The following is a 22,352-nucleotide window of genomic DNA, read 5'->3' on the forward strand; positions in this document are numbered from 1 at the left end:
TTCAGGGAACTTAAATGTAAGCTCCTCGAGGATAGAGACATTGTGTATCTCAATCACTGCTATTTCCCCAACACTTCTAACAGTGCCTGGCATGGGGCGGGTGCTCATGGGGTAGTGTTTGTGGAATGAACAAATGGCAAGGGCTTGATCAGATTTAGTTTAGAGAATAAAATACAGAGAGCCAAGGTCAGGAAGAAGGTTGTTGGAACACTGGAAGTGGAAACTATTAACCAAGGTAGCAGGAGTGCAAATGGGAAGAAGGATGGATATGGGAGCAATTAAGGAAGGAGAGTCAAGAAGGCCTGGTGACAGAATGACTGTGGCAGGTAAGAAAGGGAGGAATCAAGAATGAGGCTCAGGTTTGGGTCTTAAACAACTGGGGAGATGAGGATGTGACTCAGCAAGGAGGAAAAGTGGAGGATGGCAAGTTTTGAAGGGAGATAATTTTGGCTGTGGATTCCATGAGTTTGAGGTTCCAGTGGGCCGTGGAAGTAGAGATATTCAGTACATGGATTGCAACACGGAGCCAAAAAATACAGTTTTGGCAACTTAAGGGTAAAAAGGAAAGTATTTAATCAATGAGCAAGTCCAGGGAGAGGGTTCAGAGAGAGCGGAGCTGGGGGAAAAGACGGACCCTCAGAGAGGCAGAAGAACTAAGAGGTTCCTAAGAACCAGCAGCAGAAATGGGAGTTCTGGCAAGGAATCTTAGGGAGGAGAGGACGTTCAGGAGAGGAGTGAGCAACAGTAGAAATAATGTTGACAACTCAAGTAAGAGCAGAAGAGGGAAGGGCCCACTCGGCACTTTCAAGAGGGCTGCTTTGATGGGCCTGGTTGATGTGGGCTGAGGAGTGAGTGAGGTAAGGACGTGAGGAGACAATGAGTGAATACAAGAAGCTCAACTGTGAAGAGGAGGAGGCAGCATGGGAGAATCCAGAAGCAGTTTCTAAGATGGGAGTGACCTGAACATGTTTAAATGCTTCTTAAGGCTAACCTAATTCTACTCTATATCTTCACTTCCGCAGGCCCGAGGCACGAATGATTCAATGCCTTAGACCTGAAATGTATAGCAATTCTTTAAAAATAAATAAATAAATGCTTCTTAGAAGCAGCCAGTAGACAGGGAGAGAATGAAAAGAGTGGTATTTCAATATTGATGGCTCAAAGCTTAATGTGACTAATACTGAACTCACAATACCCCAACGCCCACCTCCAAACATTCTTTCTCATGGCTCCCATCTCAACCAATGCCCTGGTTATCTATTCAGCACCCTGGATAGCGCCCCATCCCCCGCCGCCCCAAAGCCATCTCTGAATTTTCAGTCCCCCTCAGATCTCATCAATCACTGATTTTTGTCAACACTAACTTCTAAATATTTGATTCTGTCTACTTTTCCTAAAGTCACTTCCCCAGTTCAGACCTATATCCCCTTCTATATGGACCACTGATATTGTCTAAATGGAGTCTATAAATCTCCCAGCTTTGAATTCTCACAGCTTCCAAAGTTTTCTGCATATATTGATCCAGTCACATCACCTTTATTCTAAAAACATTTCAGAAGGCTGGCCATCTTCTGAGAGGTGACATCCACCTGGCCTTGCCCACCCTCAAGATTGGCTGGAATCTAACCATCCCTGAGCTCCGCCAGCTCTAGCTTTTGTCTTTGCTTCTCTCCCATATGCGTTCTTAGGGTGCCCTACAAGATTTTGCTTCATGGGGAAATGCCATGCGCTGTCACATCCCCAAATCTAGGCTCATGCTGGTCCCTCTTCCTGGGACTCCTGGGCCTGAATTCTGCAGGCCCAGCTCAAATGCCACCTTTTCCTTCAAGCCTTCCTTGACCTCTCCCTCTACAGCTCAAATCACATCACTGCATGAATCACTCCTTACTGTACCTCTTCAAGGATGTGGTAGCAGGCATCACATGCTGATAATCATGGACATGTTTGCATATCAGATACCTCCTAACACATACACTGGAAGCAGAGACAATACAACGGATTCATCCTCACACACAGTAGATATCAGTATGTTGTTAGAGGAATCACACTGAATAATGGAGAAATTTGTTTCATGTAACCAAAGTAATTTCCACCACTCGTCATCATGGAACTGGATGAACTGGTTACAATTAAGTAAATCCAAGAATCACCTTGAATAACAGGTGGCTTCCTGGTTCTGCTGGTCACCTACTGGGAGGTAAGAGCTTGCTGTCTTCTCATTGCTGCAGCTTTGCTTTAGCTGAGTTCTAAGGCTTAGGGCTTGTCCGCGTCAGTCCATTTTATCCACCCAGCAAATGATGTCCAGCACAAGGCCCATGCTAGGCACTGGGTACACATAAATGAATAAGAGTTGTGCCATTAGGGTGCCGCAGTTTAACAATCAAAACAGTGAATACTTATCTACTAATGATTCTGGTCAGACATCATGTTATTCACTCGGTCCTCACAAAAATGCTGCCAAGTAGGTGGTACTGCTTCCATACTAGGATGAGGAAACTGAGGCTCAGAGAGTCCAAATCACTTGCCCAAGGAAAGCCTGTAATGGACTGTTGCTTTGGTGGTCCCCAATGAGACATGCCTCCCAGTATTCCTGTCCTTATGTGCTCTCCTCCCACACTGACTCAGGGATTGGCCATGTGACTTGCTTTGGCCAACTGGACATTTGCAAGCCTGACACAGGCAGAGGCTTGATCAGCAGTTGTAACTTAGGACTTGTCCTCTTGGAATGCTCCCTCTTGGGATCCAGTTGCCACATAAGAAACTTGGGCTAGACTAGCAAATGATTAGATGCCACATGTATTGAGACCCTGGAGAATGAGAGGCTATTTTGTTGTCCCTCTCCTATTAGTTTCTCAACATAATGCAGCTGTGTGAGAGTCCATGTGAGAACAGCAGGGCCCACAGCCACAGTCACAGTCACAGCTGACCCACAGACCATGAAGGAATAATAAATCACTGTTGTTTTAAATCCAGAAATTCTGGGGTCGTCTGTTACAACCTAATGAATAACTAAAACCATGATAAAGTAGGATATGAACCCAGTACTATGTGACGACCAAAGCTCATGCCCTTGGTCTCCACATTGTGCTCCTTCTGATTGGGAACATCATGCTAACACTGTAATATACACAGGTTGGCCCATGGTAACATGCAATAATTTTTTTTATGTTTTTGAGACAGAGTTTCACTCTTATTGTCCAGGCTGGAGTGCAGTGGCATCTCGGCTCACCCCAACCTCTGCCTCCCAAGTTCAAGCAATTCTCCTGCCTCAGTCTCCTGAGTAGCTGGGATTACAGGCATGCACAACCGCACCAGCTAGTTTTTGTATTTTTAGTAGAGATGGAGTTTCTCCATGTTGGTCAGGCTGGTCTCGAACTCCTGACCTCAGGTGATCAGCCCGCCTTGGCATCCCAAAGTGCTGGGATTACAGGTGTGAGCCACTGCGCCTGGCCTCATATTTGTTAAATGAATGGATAAAGGGTGTGATAGGTCACCAGAGAGGTAAAGAGATCTAGGGAATTCAAAGGCAGGATGGTAATTACTTTTCAACAACCATCACCCCCTTCCCATTACAAATATTCCAAAACAAAGCTGGGCACAGTGGCTATAATCCCACCACTTCAGGAGGCTGAGGCAGGAGGACTTGAGCCCAGGAGTTTGAGACCAGACTGGGCAACATAGGGAGACCCTGTCTCTACCAAAAGAAAAAAAAAAAGTACGCAGGTGTGGTGGCATATGCCTGTGGTCCCAGCTACTTGGGAGACTGAGGTGGGAGGATCGGTTGGGCCCGGGAGGTCAAGGCTGCAGTGAGCTATGACCACTCCACTGCACTCTAGCCTTGGTGACAGAGCAAGAGCCTGTCTAAAACAAACAAATATTCCAAAACAAAAACAAAAATGAAGCCATATAGGCATTCCTAAATCTAGAAACAACTGTGTGGATATCACCAAACTCCCTCTCTGTGTCTGTTTCTTTCTCTGTTAAATTCAGATCAGGCAAAATTGAGAAGGTAACAGAGTTTGTTTTCTGGTGGCCCTGCCTCTCTGCCCCCAACTCCCCATCACATTCATGGCATCTTCTCTCCGTCCCACTTGGCCTTCAGGGCCCAACAGTTCTTTCCCTCTTCCCCTGTAAAATCCACATGCAGAAAAGGGGCTGAGAAGGTGGAAATTACAGAAATGGGGAAGGAAGATTTGGATGTTAACAGATGGATTTACAAGCCAAAGAAATGAAGCTCTAAGCTGGGTACTTTTAGGAGGCATCTGCCAGCAGGTGGAGGTATCCTAAGGATGGGGGAGGCAGCTGGAGTTGTCCCCATTATACCCCTATTAGGCCCCTGTGGGTGGGGAGTAAAGGAATGCCCACTGCCTCTATAAATCCCTCTGAATCCCCCAAGAAGGCTGGGGCTCTGACTCTCCACACCTGTGGCTGTGGCCCCAACATGTATACCTCCCAGAGTAGTCACTCCAGCCTGGCGAAGACCCTCAGGGGTCAATGCATCCAGTCCTCTGCCTTCTGGCAGCCCTGGCACTGCTTTTTCTGTTCTAAGCCCTCCCTTACTCTCCTGCTCCTGCAAACAGGCACACACCTCCCAAGGTCACACACAGGCTCCAGAACCTGGATCCCACACCCAGAAAACCATCTGGGTCCCTCGCTGCAGAGAGACCTAAGGAGAGAGCAGGCCCACACAGTACTTGCCGGCAGACTGTGGGCAGTGCACACAGGCCCCGTGTCACACACACTCACATGAAAAGCAATGCAGAGGGGCGCACACATTCAGAGACACTGTGAACACTGTCACCAGTACAGGCACTGGATGTAAAGAGTCAGAAACATGCGTGCACACACATGCACACCTCCAGACTATCACACGTGCACACCAGCACGCACTGACACCCGCACAGGTGCCCAGCCAGGCCTCAACACCAGGCCCCTCCCCCAGCCCCTCAGAAGCCGGCAGGGAGGGCTGGGGTTTCAGGGCGCTTCCCCTCCTCCCTCCCTCTGGCCCCTGTTCTCCAAGGTCCACAGTCCCAGTGGGGTTCTGGAGCCCGCCCCCGCCCCAAAACCTGGCTCAGGGAGCGACAGGCGAGAGGGGGGAGGGGAAGCCTGATCTCAAAACGTTCTGATTTTAATTTCTTAAATTAACCCCTTCCCTTCCTCTGGTCTGGCCTGCCCAGAATCCCTCCCGGTTGGGCGGCCTCGCGGGCCTCCGGAGGGCTGTAGGGGAGAAGGAAGGGGACGAAGGCACAGTGGCTGGGGTCCTCCCTCCTTCCCTCTCCAGGAGCAGTCCCGCAGCGTGCCCGCAACTCGCCCTTACCTCCTCCACCCCGCGGCGAGGCCAGGCCCAGCGGCCCAGGGCTGGGGGGCGCAGAAGAGCCCCCGCGCGCCCGGTCCAGACGCAGGGCCGCCTCGGGGCCTCGGATCTCGTTCCCCTCCGCAGCCTCGGGTGGCGGCCGCGGCTAGCGCCCCCGCCTCCCTGTCGGGGCGGGGGCGGCCGAGCCTCCCAGCCAGTCACAGCGGGAGGGGCGCACGAACCCGGCGGGAGGAAGGATGGAGGAGGAGGAGGAGGAGGGGGAGGAGGGGGCGCGCGGCCCGAGGAAAGCAAGGGAAGGGGGAGGGAGGCAGCACGGAGGTGGGGCGGAGCCAGCCCCTCCTCCGGGGCGGGCTCTCCAGCGAGCTGGGGAGCGGCAGATGCGGCCAGAAGCGGCTGCGCCGGGACCCCACGTTTTCCGCTCAAGGTGGTTTCGATGGGGGAGGGGTCTTCGGCGCCGCCCTGGGGGTGCAGGGACAGCTCGCGCCGCGCTTCTCCCGGATCCCAGTCTTCCCGGCTCCCGGCACCGCCCAGTGCACTCCCCGCCCTGGGCACCTCCAGCTGTGGCTTCTGTTGCCCACCTTGAATCAGGGCCTCTCCACCCTAACCCTACCACTCTGGCTTGGGCCTGCTTCCACGCGGGGGCAAATCCGGGGGTGGGCTGTTCTGTGAATCCGGAAGGGGGCGGGCGCGGGCGCTACTCCTGAGACTTGCGCCACGATCCCTAAGCGGCCTCATGGGCAGCACGCCTGGGTCGTGCACTCGGCGACCTCGGGTCAGACGCTTGGTCTCCGCGGAGACCGCCTGGGATGATGCCCTCTGGGCATTCCTAAGGAACCAGCGGAGCTGGGGCCGGACCCCATCCGGGGACCCAATTCTGCTCTTAAAGAGCCGCCTAGGAACACGTGTACCCATCACAAATCCCATCCCGGACCTAGAGGAGGAGGAAAAGGCCTCCAGGTCCCTGATTCCCTCCTACCCACTCCCACCACTTGGCTAGGAGAGCAGCCAGGCTTCTTGGGACTGGAGCACCCAGAGGGCCCCACCTTTGGCCTAAGGCCTACCCAGCTGGTGAGGCAGGAACAATCTGGCTGTCGTGCGCTTGGAGGAAGTCCACAGGGCTGTAGTGGGGCTGAGAAACAGGTTTGGAGGCTACTAAGGCCAGAGCAGAGCTGAGGCTTGGATGAGAAAAGGGGAAAGTGTTATTTCAGCCTGAGGGTGGTGCTTGGGCAGGGCTGTGCACATGTGCCTTGAGGGACAGTCTGGTTGCAGGAGAGCAGAAACCCAACTTAGTCCCAGGATTCCAGTAACTCTGGGGCTTATGGGAACTCTCTTTGATCCCCATCCCATTCCTGTGAAGGCAGAGGCATTGGGACATTCAGTATCAGGAAGGATAATTTGTAAACTTGTCAGTGGCTTTGGGGGAATGGCAAATTTAATAAGGGCAGAGGCTGTACAGTGGCCAATCAGGTCGAATTCCCCCTCTCTTGATCTTCTCTTCCTCTCTATAGCTCTTGAATTTCTTTCTTCCTCGAGGAAGTCTTCCGAGATTGGGCAAATGAGAAATCACTTTTCCTAATACCTAAACGATAACAGCTCCTATTAACCAGGCGCGAAGCATCATGCTAATAATTTTTATGCATATCATTTACTCTTATTATTATTATTATCCCCACTTTGCAGATGAAGCCGCTAAAGTTCAGAGCTCAAAAAATGGCATAGTCAGGATTTGAACTCAAGTCATCAAACTCCGAAGTCTATGCTCAACCACAGTGCTCTCCTGCCTTCTCTCTATAATAAAGTCCACTGGACCTTCACCTGTTAAAATGCAGATTCCCCAAATCCATCTGCTCTTGCAGATGGCCAAAAATGTCCGTATATTTTCTTGGTTTAACCTTTGTTGTTGTGATGTTTCTCCTCACTCTGTGAATCTTGTGAATGTGTCAAAACAATTTGGGACATGCACGGCTATGTATGTGTGTGCTTTTGTGCATGTGTGCATGAGTATGTGTGGATGTGTGTGTGTATGCAGTTGTACACAGGTGCATGTGTGTATCTGTGAGCACATGCATGCGTGCATGTGTGTATGTGTGGGTATGAGTTCATGTGTGTGTATTTGCACATGTGTGCATGTGTGTGTGCATATGTCTATGAATGTATGCATGTGTATTTGTGCGCATGTGTGCCCATGCTACATTTCACAGATAACAGTTCCTGCTTGGTTGTTATGGGAACCACAGTTCTAAAAATGTTAAACTGAATCCCACTCCATGTGAACCAGAGAAACCAAAAGAGAGAGCGAGCTCAGTGACGGAGACACCTCTGGGGTCCCAGAGCTGAGGCAGAGAATTGTGGGCTCAGGGAGAGCTGGAAAGACCCAGACTAGCCAGAGGTGTAGACCCACTCATGAGACCTATGGTGCCCATCAGAGCCCCTCGCTGCAGACTCAGTCCTCAGTCCTGCTTTTTCCCATCTCTCCCTCCTGATCCTTTCTCCTCCCTCTCTCTTTGCCAGCTTCATGCTCTCCAACCACTTTCCTTCTCTTCCTCCTCTTTCTGTTTCCCTTCTTCTCCTTTTGGGTTTTTTTTTTTTTTTTTTTTTTTTTTTTTTTTTTTTTTGGTTGTTGTTCGACTAATTGACATAATAATTAAGCACTTTCATGTTAGGCTTGGTGATATGGGGACCACAAATGTGGATCAAACAAGGTTTCTGCCCTTGAAGGTGCTCAAGAGTGGGAGCATTTGGATAACTGGTGGGGGAAGAGAGGTGGCAGAGCAAAGCACAAAGGGAGAGATGACAGAGGAGGTTGGAAGGTGAATTTGGATCCGATAAAGAGGGCTTTGACAGCAAGGGTGAAAAATAGGTATTTTTTTTATAGGAGAGTGGAAACCTTGGTCAGTTTGGGATAAACACTTGTTTGTTGTGAATGGCATATTAGGAAATTTTCATCATTAGTGCTGGGCAATGTGGAATGAAAGAGGGATAAGGGAGGCAGAGGGACCACAGGAAGCAGTTTGGCATAATGTAGCCTTCTCTCAAATAGGGTACAGGAGTTGGGGTGAAGAGAGAGAAAATAGCAAACATTCTGGGTTGCTTTCTCAAACTCTCCCCCATATCCCACCTCATCAAGATTTGTATTACTTTTTCCCACCTTTCCAGTGTGAGAATCAGGACTTCTCTGTTCCTCTATTACTTATGTGTGTGTTGAATTTCTCAGGTGCACCAGAAAGTAAAATAGTTGGGAACCACTGGCCCAGCATGTAGTAGCACTCAGTATCTGTGGAGTGAGTGAATATTTAGATATGCACTGGTCTTGGAACTGGAAGGTCCAGGTTCAAGGCCCATTTCATTCTCTTATTATCTGTGTGCCCTTCAGAAAATCCCCAAATATCTTGGGCTTCAGTTTTCTCTTCTATAGAGCGTGGGTTTGGACAGGATGTTCTTTTTAAGAAAATATTTTAAAAAATAGAGACAGGGTTTTGCCATGTTGCCCAGGCTGGTCTTGAACTCCTGGACTCAAGCCATCCACCCGCCTTGGCCTTCCAAAGTACTGGGATTACAGGCATAAGCCACTATTCCTGGCCTGGACAGGATATTCTTACAAACTCCTTCCAACTGCAATGTTGTTATGTGATTATATGAAATTGACATAGCCAAGGTATGTGTGTATATGGAGGGAGTGGCATGGACTAAGGTGCTGGCAATCAGCACAGAGAGGATAAATGTGGGAAATATTTTAATAGAAGAATTCATATCATCTGGCTTCAGTTTTCAACAACATTGTTGACTAGATAGCCCAAATACTCTCTTGCTACAAAATATGTGGACTGCTTCATAAAATTGACAGACATTTCCTGAAATGTTTAGCTGAGCTTGCAAGAAAGGGGAAAAAGTCTACATGGACCAAAATAAGGGGACTGAGACCAAGAAATATAAGCATCAGATATGCCGTGACTAACCCCAGAAGGTATGGGAAGGGAGGCATATTGCTTGTTTGTCCTGACCTGGGTCCTGGTTAGAGAAGGGGGAACTGCCTCTGAGAATTTATAACTACTTGAGCTGGAGTTTGAACTCAAAACATCTGCATGTTACAAGAACTTCAAGCCAAGAAATTAACAAAAGATTGATCTCCATCAGGTGATACTCTTGGAGTGCCTGGTAGAAGCAAACAGGAAACTGCTCAGGAGAAACATACCGTCACCCAAGGCCACAGAGTATTGCTGCCCAAGTAAATCCCCACTGAAGTTGAGCCCACAAGCTAAAGATTATAATACGTAACAGGAAACAATGTGCCATGAATGAGAGTAGAGAAGACCCTGAAGAATTACAGTAAGATTCAACAAGTCTAAGTGACAGCCTGGATGTGTGGGGAGGGAAGAAGCAAAAGTGAATCCCACAGAGCTGTAGTTGCTTAGATGAGTTCAGCGAATCAAATAACATTGCTATTACCAGAAATGTGGAAGGGTGATTTGATTTTAGACAGACTGTATTTGGAATGGTGGTGGGACATCCATATTGGGATATTCATTAGAACCATGGGGCTGCCTGACTTAGAAGCCATTTACATAGGAATAATAGCTGAAGGCTTGGCAATGAATGTACTCTCTAAGGAAAGTGTTGAAATAGGAAAGAAGAGAGCTAAGAACTGCTCCAGGAAAACACGTTTTGAGGACCAGTTGAAAAAGAGGAGCAAATAAGGAAAATGAGCTCTTTGGTCTCCAATTCTGGTTGGGTCCTGGGTTTGGATTGATTTTCAGATTGTTTGGTTTTAATTCTTTCCATCTCTAGCCTAACATTCTCATCCCTCACAATCCCTAGGGGACGCTCCAATAAAAGGGAGCAGTGTCCCTTGGAACATAGCAGGAACTTCTCAGCTAGGAATTATAGAGCCAGACTGGGCTCTGATACCAGGACTACTACTAAGTCACTTCTTTGGGGTTCAATTTTCTCATCAGTGATGTTAAGCCTAGGTGAGTGTGAGGACAAGGGGAATAATAGAGCTGATAGCACTTGCTGGAATGCTGCTGGAGAGGACAAGATAGGGGTGATCAGAGGCCAGCCACCCACTGTCTGCATTTCCTCCTTTGTTCAGGTTGTGTGGTTTGGGAGCAGTTGCTTGAAATATGGGCCATTATGCTTTTCTTGCCCTACCCTTCATGAAAAGTGAAGTCAGGTGGCCCATGCCTAATAAGTGAAAGGTGTGGTGACTTAAATAGTAAGACAATGAGGGTCATCATTATCTTGCGTCTCCATGAATATACCACTTACTTATCACAGTACCTGACAGTTCACCATTTGGGCCTCTTCATAGGGTTAAACATTGCCCTCTGCAGGCTATTCTTCTAAAATGTTAATTCTCCTAGAAGAGGTAATATTAAATCCTTTATCACAAATTAGTTTCTTAGATACAAGATACTTGGCCACATGAAAGCACTTAACACCTGGGGAGAGAAACGGATGGGATTCTCTGAGTTGATCATTTTGTCTCTGGTCAGTTGGACTGTGCGGTGGAGGGTGAGCATATCTGAGAGTGAAGGGGTGAAGAAAGAAGCAAGAGGATCAGAAGCTGGTTTGATCTGGCATCATAGGGCTGTAAGCTCTCTTAATTCAAGAACAGCTCAGCTCAGAAGAGAAAAGAATGAAGTCCCCAGACACAGGCCTTCTTTCTTCCTTATCAGAGAGGGGTCATTGGAGCAGAGAGATGGAGAGCACAGCAGCCTTTTTATGCTCCAAGGTCTGCCCAAGGTGGCCAGAAAAAGTGGAAAAGCTTTGGGTAGGGAGTTCAAAGAGAAAAAGGGCCACCTTCACCATTACAAAGTCATGCTTTCCTCATCACCCTCCTAGCCTTCCTCTGATCCTAAAGCCATAAAGGGTTCACTTGGAAGGACAGCTGGAGAAAAGTGGCTGTGGCAGGTGCATGGTTGAATGGTAAGTAGGCTGATGCCTCCTGGAGAAGATCCTTTTTGTGGGAAGAGCAACTAAGGTGACCATGAGTCTCTGGCAAGTGCCTGCTCCTTGCTATATTCAGGTGTGCTCTAGCTAAATGCTGATACCCTTTGGGCCCTGACACCATGTGACTCTTGAACAGATGCATAGATACTGTCTGGAGCCTCTGTGACAGTGAACACTCTGGGCTTTCTCAAACAGCACCAAAATACTGCAGCCTTTTGCTGCTGTCGCTACTGCCTGGAGCTCCCTCTAGCTGCCAAACCTGTTTCTCACCTTCTGGTAGGAAGCGTTTCCAATCAGTGCTGTTAAGCTTAGGTGCCTCCATTCTGAGGTTGGAAAATGAGGGTTGGCTTTGAAGTTAGATAGATGTGTTTGACCTGTCTGTTCCTAGCCTGGGTTAACTACATTGTTCCAGCAAGCTATCTACATTGCTTCCACATCTTTGAAGTGAGGTGTATGCCTGCTTTATTTGGGATTGTGAGGATTAAGGAGAATAATATATATATAAAATGTTGAACACCTACACCTTTTAACCACTTTGAAGTTCCAGAAACACCTCCAGCCCTTAGGTGAGCTGTGATTAAATTCGTTCATTAACCCAGCACACATTTATTAAATGCCTACTCTGTGCCGCAGTTCCTGGCAGGTGTACCTGACAGTGAGTGTGTAATATGTTCAGGGCCTGTACCCCATGAGCGTGGGGATGACCTTTATCTTCTGGCACTTATGGTCCTGGGGGAGAAGCTGAGGGGAAGGGTCAGGAGCTTACATGGCAGATTCGGTAAGCTTTTAGCACAATAATTTTAATTGCAAAAATAAACAGTTTTGTCAACTGCTTGAGAGTAGCGTCTGCTTTACAAAAATTAACAACAAAAGAAAAAAACCCCAAAGCAAAACGTTACATCCAATGGCTGCTGGATAAGACACTGCTGTACAAAGTCCCGCGCGAGACCGGCTTGGCGCTGCCCCAGCCTGTCTCTGGGGGTTATAGAGGAAGGCGTGGGGCGTGCGCCAGTTACAAAAGACTGTCTTGAATCCCAGGGTAGTGCCTATTCACTGGGTGGTCTCAGAAGACTTCCCCCAAAGCGCGGCTGACAAGGGACAGCGCCCGGACCGCGGGAACTGTCCGCGGAACTGGTGCTGAATAGGGCGTGTGCGGCGGGCGCTTCAAGGAAACTGGAAGCGGGACCGGAGGCCGGCCCTCGGGCGTGCGAGGAGGAGTTGGAAGAAGAGCGGGGAGGGGAACGGCCCAGATCTCGTGTGCGCCGAATGGCGGCGCTCCAACCCATAAACCCATAAACCCATCTCTTGCTCAGAGGGAGGCGAAGGAGAGGCCCAGCGAGTAAAAGCCGAGGCCCTTGAGCCGCTCCTCGGCGCGCGCCTTCTGCTTGAGGTGCACCTTGCTGTGCCGTTTCTTCTCATCGCTGCGCGCAAAGCGGCGGCCGCACACGTCGCAAGCAAAGGGCTTCTCGCCGGTGTGGGTGCGCACGTGCGTGGTGAGGTGGTCGCTGCGGCTGAAGTTGCGGAGGCAGATGCGGCACTGGAAGGGTTTGTGGCCCGTGTGGATGCGCAGGTGGCGATTGAGCTCGTCGGAGCGCGCAAAGCTCCGCACACAACTCTCCACTGGGCAAGCGAAGGCCTTGGCGTGCGGCCGCGGGCAGAAGCAGCGTGTGCTGCATTTGCCGCCACGGCGCCCCTTGCGTCGCACCTTGGCCTGGGGGAAAGGGGTGGGCGGCGGTGGCGGCACGGGTGGTGCAGCCACGCCGCTGCTTCCAGGGATGTCCGCCACCAGAGGTTTGGGGAAGTCAGCCGCGGCGGCGCTGCGAAGGCCCAGCGGGGAAAGCTGAGGCTGCGTACTGACTAGAAACTCTCCGCCGTCGCCGCTACTCCCTCCCTCCCCACTAGGAGGGGTCAGGAGCCCAGGGAGGCCCTCAGCCCCCTCCCCTAAGTCACCCGGGGCCAGCGGGAAAGCGTCGTAGGCCCCGCTAGGGTAGAGTCTGTTGGCTGGGACGGCCGGCAGTTCCGCAGGGCAGCTGATGGACAGCAAGTCCTCAATCTTGGTCCCTATTGCGGGAAAACGAGCCTCGGGGGCGGTCTGGTAGCCTCCCTGTGACCCACAGTTCCCCGGGGCCCCCACAGAAAGCAGCTCCCAGGGCGCGTAGGGACCCTTGAAGGCAGAGGCAGCGTCCAGCGCTGGCGAGGCGGGAGGCGCCCGGAGGCCGGGCTTGACGTCGGGCGGGGAGAGCTGAGGCTCATACAGGCACTGCGAGGGGGCGCCCGCGCAAGGCGAGGCCTCCCAGAACGCCTCTGGGAAGGGGACAGAGCCCAGATCCGGGGAGTAAAGGTCCGGCGGACCCGGCAGCAAGGCATCGGGCCCCGCGGGAAAAGAGGCATCCAGCGGGGATCTGGACGCTGCTGCCTCTGGACCGGGGAACGGTGCCAGGCCTAAGATGCCCGACATGAGGTTGAAGAGTGCCTCTGGGTCGTGCGGGTGTTCGGGCACTGCCTGAATGAAGAAGCTACCGCTGTAGCTGAGGCCGGGAGGGGGTGTGGGCGCAGGCCCCTCCAGGAAGCAGGAGTCGGCTAAGTCCCCACTTGCGCTGCAGCTGTTCAAAGCCCAGCTCAAGAAGTCGCCTGCTGAGGAGGGAGCAGGAATCAGCTCTGGGCACATCAAAGGGTGCACCTGAATCCACAGCCCCTATCCACGAAACTCTTGGTGCCCACAGATACACACAAAGTGCCTTTTGCACGTTCTGATTCAGCAGGGGCCCGCATACGTCCCAAGGAGCACATAGAAACATGCACACGCAAAACACACGTGCACAGGCAAAAGGGCGCTCCGATAACCGCACAGGTTCCTGCGGAGGCGCTGGCGGCCCAGTGTGGGTGGGAATGGGGGTGCGCACCCCAGGACTCCTAAGCTTCCCATCGCCCCTATTCTCACAGCTCCAGTGTCCCAGTCCCTCCCGGTTCTCAGGTGTGGTGCGCCCCCGCGCTGCGCTGTAGTCGTCTGAGCACCCCTGCTCGCCCTCCTTACCTCCAGGGTAGCCGGTGGCCGCGGGAGCGTCCCTGGCGGGCAGCCGGGGCAATTCAGCGCTGGGTTCGGCGCAACAGCCTTCAGTGGACTTGACCAGGAGCGCGTCGGGTTCGGAAAACTCGCTAAGGTGGAGCATGGCGCGGCGCCGGCTGTGGGGCGCCCGGGGCCTCTCCCGCTGGGCTTGGGGGCGCGCGGGTGTCGGGGAGGCTGGCGGTAGGGGTTCCCCGCAGCGCGCAAACCTAGGCGCCCGGGCTCCTGGCTTCGGGCACTCACCTCTGTGAAAAGAGTCGGGGAGCCGCGGCGCCCTAGCTCGCCCGCACCGGCCTCGGGCGGCGGCTCCTCGCCTCTCCAAAGCGCAGCCGGGCTCCCCCAACCCACAGCCCCCCCACTTATATAGCTGCGGCGGCGCTGGCTCCGGGCTTCCGACTCCCCGGGCCACTGCCATTTTGGGAGGCCCCGGCCCTGCCGCCGTGACGTAAATGCCCAAACATGGACACAGGATGTGTGCCGGGGACTCCCGAAAAGGAAAGCTCGAGCTGTGACGTTGTTGTTGTCGCCGCCGCCGCCAGGCTAGCGCCGCTGCGTGCGCGCGCGCTCCCCAAGCGTGGAGCCTGTGTGCTCTGGGGCCGCGGATGCGCCGGTCTCGGGCGCTGCGCCTCACCCCGCCGACAGTTCAGTAGATGTGCTTCCCGCCTAGAGGCAGAGACCGAGGGGCAGCAGGGGAGGACCTTGGACTTGGGGTTCCACAGTGTTGGGTTTGAGTCTGCCCTCTGCCACTTACTAGCTTGACATTGAATCCCCTTTAACGTCAGTTTCTCACCTGTGCATTTCCTATGGAGAGAAACTGAGAGCACTTAAACGTCCAGGCGCACTCAGTAAAGCATGGAGATTATTGCCATTCATTTATTTTGCTCACGCCTGTGTTTTTCCATTTTAATTTTTTTTTTAATTTGTGCTAGGAAAAATAACTTATTTAAATTAAAAAGGACTGTAATACTTGTCAATAGTAGGAGGAAAGTCAACTAGCACAACAGCGTATATTCTAAATTGAAAAGTAAAAGTCCCTCTTTTTTCCACCCACGTTTATTACTAACTCCTGGGGTAGCCACATTTAAGTTTCTTGTGTATTCTTTCAGAATAATTTTATGTATATCCAAGCATACACATTGTTCTGCAATATTATTATTATTTTTTTCACTTGAAATAACTTAAGAGATTGTGCCATGTCCTAACATAAAGATCTTGTCATTCTTTTTCAAGGCTGTATAGTACTCCAGTGTAAGGGAGGACTTTGAGTTAGTCGATTTGTCTCCTATCTGTGAGCATGTAGGCAGTTTCCAACCTTTTACTTATACCAATGTTGTTGAAGTCAACATCCTTGACTATAGAAATGTGAATGTGTCTGTGAGATAAATTCCAACGGGTGTAATTATATGCCAAAGTATATATAAAATTTTGGTAGACAACTGGCAAATTATCTTCCAGAAAAGTAGGGCCAATTCCTGCTCACTCCTCCCTCACCCACAGGGTATGAGATGCTTCTGCAGACCATTTTTTCTGCCTTCATACAAATGACTTTCACTCTAAGGATGTTGTTCCCAGCAACACATAGGGAATCCACGGGAAATATCTCCCTGGAATCAGTACTTGAAATTGTTGGGCTTCTTTTGAGAAAAAAAAATCCTAGCCTTAAGGAGGCTGTGAATCTTGGCTGCAGAAGCATCAGAGCCAACTCCAGCAAAGAAGCTTGCCTACTCTTCTAGTCTCATTTCTCTTCTGCTGTGGTTTTCCCTCTGTCTCATTCTTTCACTCATTTTACAATGTTTATTTTATTTTGTATTATAGCTCACTTAACTCCTTTCTGAAACCAAATAAATACACAGGGGGAAGGATTAAATAAATACATGGAATAGCATGTTCTTCTTTATGAAGAGCATCAATTCCTGAGACTCTGTGTGCTGCAGGGTAAGGCAGGCAGGTCTAAGGCTCCCTCTTCCTTCTCTACTTTCTTTGAAATAGAAACAAAGCCCTTTGGGGGTGGTGGACTCAGCATCATGGTCTGTATAGTTCCCAGCCTCTCTTCCACCCCGTGCCCTCCTTTTCAAGGAGAGAGAGCCCAAGAATGCCCAAACCCTGCCACATTCTCAGTCCTTTCACCCTATGTCCATTATCCAAACATCCATTCATTCAGTTTCTCAATGTTCATTCATTCAGTATTCATTTCTTAAGTGTGTATCACAGACCAGAAGGTAGACTTTGGTTTTATGTCTGCTGGGACCCTGAGCCCCATCTCCAGCACTAGGTACCCACTCCTCATCCCACAATGACCCTATAAGTGTTTTCACAGAATAGGTCCTTTCACACAATCACCTGCAAAACATATGCTGACACACTTGTATGCATCTTCTCCTCGAGTCCACAAATCATACAAAGGTTCTCACAGGGTCATGCACTTGCAGTGTGCCTTACTAAATGGCTACACCTATGGTTCTGTGTTAGTAACACATACATGAGCATGTAGGAAATACAGAAACCCAGCAGATGTCTGTAAAGATTGGACACACCAAGCATGATTTTCCTTATACTCTATTTCAGATCCAGGGTTTGATTCTAATCCAAATGCATTGCCAAGGCCAGGTGAGCCCACACCAGACACGTAGGGCACACATGTCTCAAATCCACTCTGGCATCCTACTGCCTCAGAGGGAGGAGGAGGGGAGGAGTTTGGCTGGGCTGGTGTCCAGGTCTCCCCAGGTCACCCCGTCGGGCCAGATTGGTCGGCCCCAGGTTGCCCATCCCTTCTGCTGTTCTTCCCTCTGCCACAGCATTCCTCCTCCTTCTTAGTCACAGATAATTCCCCTACTCTCTTGGTGAGTTGCCAAGCCATTGCTGCTCTCTGCCAAGGGTGGTTGGACTAGGTCTGTGTTAGGACAAGGGTCCAAGTCACCCTAAGTTTCTTGTGTTAGAGGCCAGACCTGGGGGCAGGGCTCGGGGGTGGGTAGGAGTGATTAGGAAAGGAGATAGGGAAGAGACAGCTTGTGCTCTGGGTGTGGGATGGCTCACACCCCCATGTCTATGCTACTCACCTCCAGTGGACACACATACACACACTCACAGGCACAGAGGATGGCTGCCTCTGGAGGGCAATTTGCATCTGCATTTGGCTCCTTGAGGACTGGGAGGGAATATAAAGGGGGCTGAGCATTTTGTAGTTCTTCCCAGCTCGTCTCTTCTTCTCCCTACATTTTAACAGCTTACAAAGAGATTCTGGGCCCAAAAGGTCTTTGGGAAGGGAAGGAAGAGAGAGGAGCTTAGATTTATGAGCTCCATTTTAATCACACTTCAAATATAAAAACACAAATGTACACAAGGGAAAAAAGGGAAATCACATACATTGAGCACCTTACAAATATTTTATCATTCAATCTCCACAAAAGTTCTATGGAGTAAGGAATTGGAGACCAATTTCACAGATGAGGAAGCAGACTCAAAAACGTCAAATGACTTGATCGACACCACACTTCTATTCAGTGGTAGGGCTGAGAGTCAAGTCCAGGCTATCTTACTCTACAAGACAATTTAGGAGAAGATGATTAATTTTACAAAAGGATTCACTGTTAGATGGCTTTAGATGGAGGATCTCCCCGTAGCTTTCAAATAGGATGTGATGTGCAAACTCAAGCTGGCTGGTGCCCATTCCTGCAAGAACTCCCTGGAGTGATGGCCATGGATAGGAAAACAGTGGGTCACAACTAGTACTGAGGAGTAGCATATATAAGGTTCTTTGGAGCTGCTGTGTAAGTTGTTGGTGTGTGTATGTGTGTGTGTGTCTCTGTGTGTGTGTTTGTATGTGTGCTCTTGGGGAAAGTGAGAGCGAATTTTCTATTTCCATGGGAAAAGGTGCAAAGGAGAATTCACCTTCTAAGCAAGCACTGAACAAACATTTGCTGAATGAATTAATGAATGAAGAAATTCATTCATCAAATATTCATTGAGCACAGCCCAGTGCCAGGTGCTGGGTTGGCCCTTCAGATGCTGGTGCCGCAGTGCATGAGACTGGAAGCTTTGAATCCAGGGAAGGAGGTGGGGAGGGGCAGAGGGAGGGTAGAGGCAGCCTCCCTGCTCTCTCTTCTGGGGAGGGCTCAGCCCCTGTCATAGTTCTGGTTATGCTACTGCTCCCTCCTCCACACCCTACCTTGATCTTTCTGCTCTAAATATCATTGTGTTCAAATAATAGTGTATATATTTTAAAAAACTCCAAGAAGACAGCTGCCTGGGAGTATTAATCATGAAGAGGCCAGCACTCGGTCTCCATGGTGACTCCTGACAATGAGAGCTGAGGAACAGTTGCATGTCCCACTTCCTGGGGCCATGGAGATGCAGGGGCACTGCATCTCTCACTCCTCTTTCCTCTCTGCTTCTCCTTTCTTCTCTCTTCCTTACCTCTCCTCTCTTCTTCTCTCCTGCCCCCTCCCTCCACTCCCTCTTTTTTTCTCTTCCTAAAGGATTTATTTAAAAGCAGGGACAAAGGCAGGGTCAGCCATCAGATTAACAAAAAACATGGCCAATGAAGCCACAGCAGAAATGAAGGCTGCATCCAGTCGCAGCGTCTGCAGTGCCCAACTCCACTTCCAAGACCTCAGCAGTGCCCCCGGGCTTCCACAGCCAGTAGGGCAGAAGTAGTGTGATCATCTGCCCCTGAGGCAAGAGGCCGACTGTCAGGGTCCTTCTCTGTCTCTTTTCTCTTCCCTGCTCTCTTCCCTTCCCCATCATTTGTTTGTGGTTTGGGTCATTATTATGATTATGAGTATGGCTATTATTTTTAGTGCCCATGAAAGTAACAGGCTTATTGAAAACAGACAAATGTTAAAAATTAGAATGCAAAGAACAGGGTATCTTTCACTATCCTGTACACACACACACATGAACACATTTTAGGTCAATTCCTATAGATTTTTTTCATGCATATTCATGCAACATCCACTTAGTCAACATCCATTTAGTCAACAATCACATTATCATCATTCTTATTTACATCATTTTCATACTATACATAGTCTTGTAACTAACTTAACACTGTACCTTGTTTTTTTTTATTATTTTTTCCATAATGATACCCATCTATAGTGTTGATCTATAGTGTTGGTAACAATTTCACCACAGTATTTCATTGTGTAGATGAATATAATTTTTTACCTTGTTTCCTGTCTTTCACTATTATAAAGAATCTGGCTATATATAGCCTTTTATGTATATGTGGTACATTGATAGGGCAATAATATTACAGTATTCTAGCTAACAATTGCGTGTTATTTACTATAGGCACTATCTGACAGGTATTGAGAGCTTCACATATACTTATCATTTAATCCTCACCACAACCTGATTAGTGTTATTATTATTTCTGTTTTACAGATGGAGAAATTGAGCATGGAACACTAAGAAATTTGTCCAAGCTTACCAGGTTAGTGATGATGCAAGGGATTTGAACTCATACTATAGCCATAGGCTAGGTTACAAAAAGTGAAATTTCATGCTCACTTCAGCAGCACATATACTAAAATTGGAATGATACAGGGAAGAGTAGTATAGTCCTTAAAAAAAGTGAATTTTTTTAGGACAAAGGTACAAACACTTAAAATTATATATATTGTTAAATATTTCTCTAAAAAGATTGTTCTAATCTCTGGGCCAACTAGCAGTATATGAGGACCAACTGGTAAACAGAAAGAGGCATCCCAGTGATATTTTAATTTTTGTTGTAGAAATTATCAGTAAGGATGAGAATCTTTTCACAGGGCCTTAGTATTTCCTTTTCCATGATATATAGGCTTAATACCTCACCCAAATACTTTTTTTTTTTTTTTTTTTTTTGAGACACAGTTTCACTTTTGTTGCCCAGGCTGGAGTGCAATGGCGCGATCTTGGCTCACCGCAACCTCCACCTCCCGGATTCAAGCGATTCTCCTGCCTCAGCCTCCCAAATAGCTGGGATTACAGGTATGCACCACCATGCCCTGCTAATTTTGTATTTTTAGTAGAGACGGGGTTTCTCCATGTTGGTCAGGCTGATCTTAAACTCCTGACCTGAGTGATCCGCCCACCTTGGCCTCCTCACCCAAAGACTTTTTGAGTGGAAAAACCTTCCTTATGCTCCTTACATCCCTGTAGTGGGCACTGAAAGTGAGGCTGCTCTGCTCTGGCATAGACTGGGAGGACTGGTGGGGACACTGGGTGTGGGGGCTTCTATACCCTCCTTACTTTTGTTCTTTCTATTTTGAATTTTTTTCTATTTTTATTTATTCCTTTTGTAGAGATGGGGTCTTGCTCTGTTGCCCAGGCTGGTTTCTAACTCCTGGGCTCAGGTGATTCTCCCACCATGAACTCCCAAAGTGCTGGGATTACAGGTGTGAGCCGGCACACTTGGCCTGTTCTTTCTATTTTGGATCATGGAGAGAGGTGGCAAGGAGAACAAGGTGGCTGCATGCCATAAGGAAAAGTAGATTCTTCCAAGGTGGCTTGGCTTCTAAACTGTTCTCCTACAGGAGAGAGGGAGGTTATTCTTTCTCTTGTCTTCCATTCTACAGTCCTCCTTTGGCAACACTGGACAGAGCTGAGGGGTAGATGATCACAGAAGAGGTGTGACTAGGGTGGGTTCTAGGAGGGTCAGAAGTAGGCGGACGGTTACAATGACTTCACACTGCTACTGCTCTGTGATTTGGAATTGGCCTCCCATCAGTCGTTTGGATCTAAGCCTCGTTCTCCCTTTGTGGGCAATAATGGACTTGGATCTTGCTGAATATTTTTATTTGATTAAATAATGGTGTTCAGAGCACTAATTTTCAATTCATGTGTTAAGAAGATAAAAAGGAGGCTTAGTGTGCAGACTGAGAGACCTATAGCTCTAGAATAGAACTGGAATCAGAAATGAGCCTTCTTAACCTATCTGTCTGGCATGTTTCTCTCTCTGGCCTCCTGTTTTCACTTATCTGAGCTCATCTCACTGTCTTTTCACTGTCTCTCCTCTCCCATCTTGCCATAGTTTTCTTTAAACCTCTTTGAGGTAGATTGGTCACTGTACTGAGATTGGACAATATAACTCCGAAATGTCCAGGCAATTTATCCACAGCTAGGTCCATTGAGCCATAGCCTGGGTCCTCTGTGTGTCCTTGAATCCTGTCCATCATCATCAGGCTGGGCTTCTGGTTGCAAATCACAGAAATGCAACCTCAGTTAGCTTATTGAAGAACGATGAAAGAAAGAAAGAGAGAGAGAGAGAGAAAGGAAGAAAGAAAGAAAAGGAAGGAAGGAAGGAAGCAAGGGAAGGAAGGGTAGGAAGGAAAGGAAAGAAGGGAAGGGAAGGAAAGGAAGGAAGGAAGGAAGGGAAGGAAAGGAAGGAAGGAAGGAAGGAAGGAAGGAAGGAAGGAAGGAAGGAAGGAAGGAAGGAAGGGAAGGAAAGGAAGGAAGGAAGGAAGGAAGGAAGGAAGGGAAGGAAAGGAAGGAAGGAAGGAAGGAAGGAAGGAAGGAAGGAAGGAAGGAAGGAAGGAAGGAAGGGAAGGAAGGAAGAGGGGAGGAAAGAAGAAACTTAGCATATCCAAGGGAATGGGGAATCCAAAAAAGTGTCAACCAACCAACCTATAAGGGCATCAGGGACACACTGGGTGTCAGAAGCTGGGTATCAGAAGCTAAGAGTTCTCAGAATGCTCCCAGCTCCTTTTTTTTTTCCTCACTGATAACTGAAAACCTGGCCATTGGCAGATTGTGTGTTCTACACGTCAGGTGCTGTGATAAATGGATTTTCATTCCCAGTTCCAGGTAGGGAATCCTAGAAAAGACCTCTGCTCTTCTCCCTAGGACAATTATATGGCTAGCAGGCAGGGTAATATACAATTGACAACACCACTAGGGTCTTGTGCTTGTGCTTTGAGGGCCAGTCCCAGAAAAGAGGAAATCACTGTGAGCCAGGAAGCCTCCCTTGTCCTTGAGGGCAAGAGCTGGGCAGCAATGAGCTCTGGCAGGTTCTCATAACCAGGGGCAGAAACAGTTCCCTCTGCT

General features: G+C 49.1%; 2 protein-coding genes and 1 long non-coding RNA gene across 7 annotated transcripts in view; 1 reads left to right on the forward strand and 2 right to left on the reverse strand.

Annotated features, from left to right (window-relative positions):
• The window catches only part of FBXO41 (F-box protein 41), a 30,409-nt gene extending 24,760 nt beyond the window's left edge, over positions 1–5,649 (reverse strand). For 2 of the 4 annotated variants that reach the window (XM_038007109.2, XM_038007110.2), the window contains exons 1-2: positions 5,318–5,649; positions 2,151–2,325 (exon numbers count right to left, since the gene is read on the reverse strand). The gene's annotated coding sequence lies outside the window, so the exon portion shown is untranslated. The remainder of the gene's footprint in view (positions 1–2,150; positions 2,326–5,317) is intronic. The other 2 variants (XM_007970219.3, XM_038007112.2) reach the window with 1 other exon arrangement.
• Positions 1–20,386, forward strand: part of LOC140713345 (uncharacterized) — a 30,437-nt gene extending 10,051 nt beyond the window's left edge. Inside the window, exons 2-3 of the long non-coding RNA XR_012095363.1 lie at positions 19,713–19,761; positions 20,200–20,386. This is a non-coding gene — a long non-coding RNA (uncharacterized lncRNA). The remainder of the gene's footprint in view (positions 1–19,712; positions 19,762–20,199) is intronic.
• Positions 12,043–14,844, reverse strand: EGR4 (early growth response 4). 2 transcript variants are annotated; one of them, XM_007970221.3, is made up of 2 exons: positions 14,298–14,844; positions 12,043–13,897 (listed from the first exon to the last, which is right to left on the reverse strand). In XM_007970221.3, exons 1-2 carry the CDS (start codon positions 14,740–14,742, stop codon positions 12,573–12,575), a joined length of 1,770 nt encoding a protein of 589 aa, XP_007968412.1. In that variant the 5' UTR covers positions 14,743–14,844; the 3' UTR covers positions 12,043–12,572. The 2 variants fall into 2 exon arrangements, with proteins under 2 accessions (XP_007968412.1, XP_007968413.1); XM_007970222.3 differs by having other exon boundaries at positions 12,056–13,894.
• Positions 20,387–22,352: the final 1,966 nt, after the last annotated feature.

The sequence above is a fragment of the Chlorocebus sabaeus genome, chromosome 14 (genome assembly GCF_047675955.1).
Source record: "Chlorocebus sabaeus isolate Y175 chromosome 14, mChlSab1.0.hap1, whole genome shotgun sequence".
NCBI lineage: Eukaryota > Metazoa > Chordata > Mammalia > Primates > Cercopithecidae > Chlorocebus > Chlorocebus sabaeus.

Coding starts and splice junctions, on each gene's coding strand:
- EGR4 (XM_007970221.3), bottom strand. CDS start 14,742: ATGGCAGTGGCCCGGGGAGTCGGAAGCCCGGAGCCAGCGCCGCCGCAG. Junction 13,898..14,297: donor GGCCACCGGCTACCCTGGAG/GTAAGGAGGGCG, acceptor CTCCCTCCTCAG/CAGGCGACTTCTTGAGCTGG.